The 3,332-nt window shown below is 39.1% G+C and overlaps 1 protein-coding gene across 1 annotated transcript; it reads right to left on the reverse strand.

Annotated features, from left to right (window-relative positions):
- Positions 1–84: 84 nt before the first annotated feature.
- LOC149040500 (uncharacterized) lies at positions 85–2,345 on the reverse strand. The gene has a single exon (XM_089182634.1). The coding sequence runs from the start codon at positions 1,884–1,886 to the stop codon at positions 801–803; it is 1,086 nt and encodes a 361-aa protein (XP_089038760.1). The 5' UTR covers positions 1,887–2,345; the 3' UTR covers positions 85–800.
- Positions 2,346–3,332: the final 987 nt, after the last annotated feature.

The following is a 3,332-nucleotide window of genomic DNA, read 5'->3' on the forward strand; positions in this document are numbered from 1 at the left end:
TTTTCATGTTAAGTTAGCGGGAGTCACTGATTTTCAAAGTCCTTACAGGTAATGAAAAGTATAGCATTTTGGAGACAAAACAGCGTCTGTCAAATATTCCTTTAATCAACTTAAACAAGCAACTCCAACCAAAGCTTGCTTCCTACGTTAAGCAGATAAAGTTCGCCCTTAACAAACGGGTGGAAAATAATTCAAGAAAGAAAATTACTGACCCAAATAAGTCTAAGCTTTAACCCACCAGGAAGTTTCTGGCAATTAGTAAACCAGCTTAAATGTTATTTGCAACCCCAATGAACCATGGCATTCTTATGGTAGGATTTACCCAAGACTAACTTTAATTTTTGGAACATACTAGTTATGCATAAGCTTTACAAATGCATAATAAAGAGGGAATGGGTAAACGAAAAAGTTTCAATTGTAGATGTACTTCATCTATTCGCAAACTTTACTGTAAGCTTGTATCAACATAACTTCCTTTTCTGTGATTCAAGAAAGCGTATTTTTTACAATGTTACTGTGGTGCATTATCTTATGATTATTTGAATGAAAATAAACTTAGTAAGCTTAGCCAATTTTCCTCCTCTCCTCGACATAACTGAAATATGTACTGTAAGTGACGCGGAGAAACTTTTTGACCCCTCCAAAAGCCAGGTAAATGTTTGGGCCTCGTTGAAAGCAGTGTAAGATCTACTACATGCACACTCGCAGAAATGTAATATGTACCATACTGATTTCTATAAACAATAATCTTACGGTTTTGCAAAGATTAGAGAAATTCTGTGAGTATTTTGCATTCAGTGTCACATCGTGTGCCATCCAGCTTTCTTCACCTCTCGAGGTCTTCGCTTAGCGAATGGATCAGGAATTGGCGGCAAGAACTCGATTTGCTGCGTCACAATTTTTCTGTTCAAGATCGCCGAAACTTGTTTCTCTTCTGTGATCCTCTCAGGATACCCGTATACATACTTTTTCTGTACCTTCTTGGCTTTGGCTCCTGAGCTTCGCGCAACCATAACGTACACCCCTTCTGCGTCGTGAAGGTCACTCGGTGTCTGCGTCGCCTTCTCAACGACGAAGTTGCTGGTGTAGCAGTACAGACCTGAGTTTGAACGGGGCCGTCGGGGCCATCCATTCACTGAACCAGACGAACTTCCCTTCACTGGACGCTTCTCCAATTCTTGAATCCGATTCATCAATAACTGTAACATCAAGGCCTGCTCATTACAGAGCTGCTGCCTACGTGCCAATTCTCGCTCCAAGCGATTCGATAGTGTTTCTACTTTGGTTTCCTCCAATCTGTCATCGATCAAACTACGAAGTTCAGGAAAGAAGTAGGCCTTTCCATTTGTGCTATCTTCACCAGACGGAGCCGTCTTCGGCTTGTTTTCATGCGGCACGTCTATGACGTCAACCGTTGCCATGCTAGGATGCGACAACCTATTAAAATTAGCAGTCACTCTTTTCTCGACTGCTTCTTGAAGCTTGGCATAAAAGTCCCCGCTTTCATCTTTGTCAAAACCACTTACTTTGGCTCTGTCGCTATCAGGCATCCTCGAGGTTTCCAAGCGACTGGTTCGTCCGTCATTTTCTTGTTCGAGCGATTGAAAAACTCGTTTCATGGCCTCGTGGCGAACTTCTAAAGATGGGAACTCCTCGGCGATATCTTCCGCTCGAAAAGCCCAGCTTCCTTCGCTCCACGAGTTTGAGAGGTGCTGACTTTTGTCTTGAGCCATGTCAACTGGGCTCGAAACATGGCTGCCACCGACACCAGAATTGTCTTTCGTAGCTTTTTCACGGTCTTCTTTTGTCTTTGGAAGGGAGTGAATCCTCATGAAAGGCGGTGAACCGTCTTCAGCCTCCAAATCAGTGAGCATGTTCCGCCGCATATTATTAACTTGGCATGTTTGGTTTATTCCGAGGCATCAGGCACAATTATTGTCAACGAAAAGGTTGCCATCTGCATGTTTCTCATCTTTCATTCTAATGATCCGTTGCCAAGTTAATTTTGAATTGTTTGGAATTGCTGCACCAATCAAAAGCACGTAAGTACCTCATTCATAATGTAGACAATGCAACAGTATGTGGTATTTAGTAAGCTTGAACTAAAATGCGTGGGAGATCATATATCCAAAATTTGCTCGCAGTAAGACAAAATATCGATATCCGCTCTAAATACACTCGCTTACCATCGCGATAACCAGTTGTTAAGACGGGATCGACATGAGTAACACTCAATACCAATACTTGTTTCGGCAAAACAAAAAATGCCTACCATCTTTCGAGCACGCCATTAGTAACGTTCAGTAAAAAAAGTTTCTTTTGAACTTTCTTCAGTGTTTAATTATTAATTGACTCCAAAGAGTTTGTAAAGTTACTGATATTTGACTTTCGAAGTTTACATAAGCTAATGAAGTCCTCACACGATAAACTCTGTGGTTTCGTAAGTGAAGGTAACATTGGCAGTTGGCAGTATCAGTTTTCGCTTGATGGGAAGAAATTTCATTAGCGCAAATACCTACAGTTTGAAATTCTTATGCATGCAGTTATATGCCTCGGAAATTAGGGCGCTCTTTCTAGCCGTCTATTCATTATATTACAGGACAAGAAGTCTGAAAGTTGGTCTAGCATACTTTAAGACTCACGAAAACTAAATAAAAAGTTTTAATAAATCGAATTCAAATATTATTTATTCGAAATTCTTGAGTAATCGCGTTTTTTTTCCTTTAATATAAGGAACGTCAACGCTATTGTATGTGAAAGTTATAAATAAAATATTTAAACTCCTAGCACCTTCGAAAGCAGGTGACGAACAGCGGAAATTTTTAAATTTCTTTTCAAAATAATACTTTTAAAAGGAGCTATCTTCTTTTCATTCAATTTGCGGTAACATGCTGAAATTCTCATCAAACGTTCACAAATTTAAAAAAAGAAAACTCATTACTTCCTGCGTTTCCTGATCGGAGAGCACAGCTAGCCCACTTTTACAAAGATATTGAGAAAAAAGTGTGTATTGCATAGCACTTCATTTTATGTCACAAAAAGTTTGACAGTTATCGAATGCAAGTTATGCTGTGTGGCAGATATGTCAAATTTTTATCGAATTTCAAATTTAATGTTATATATTATCGTGGTCTTGCTGCAAATGGAATGGAAAGGCAAAACAATCACTTTTACAAGGGAAAAAGGAAATTTTACCTTCCATTTCATCCAGCCCGCCCTCATTGATGTTTCTTGCCCAAGCTATGTATTTTATATCTACATTCTATAATAGTACAAGTTACATAGCAAGCAATCCAATAATTGTTAAGTAGTTTCAAAATATTAAGCACAAC

The sequence above is a fragment of the Pocillopora damicornis genome, chromosome 9 (genome assembly GCF_964200805.1).
Source record: "Pocillopora damicornis chromosome 9, jaPocDami1.2, whole genome shotgun sequence".
Classification (NCBI taxonomy): Eukaryota; Metazoa; Cnidaria; class Anthozoa; order Scleractinia; family Pocilloporidae; genus Pocillopora; species Pocillopora damicornis.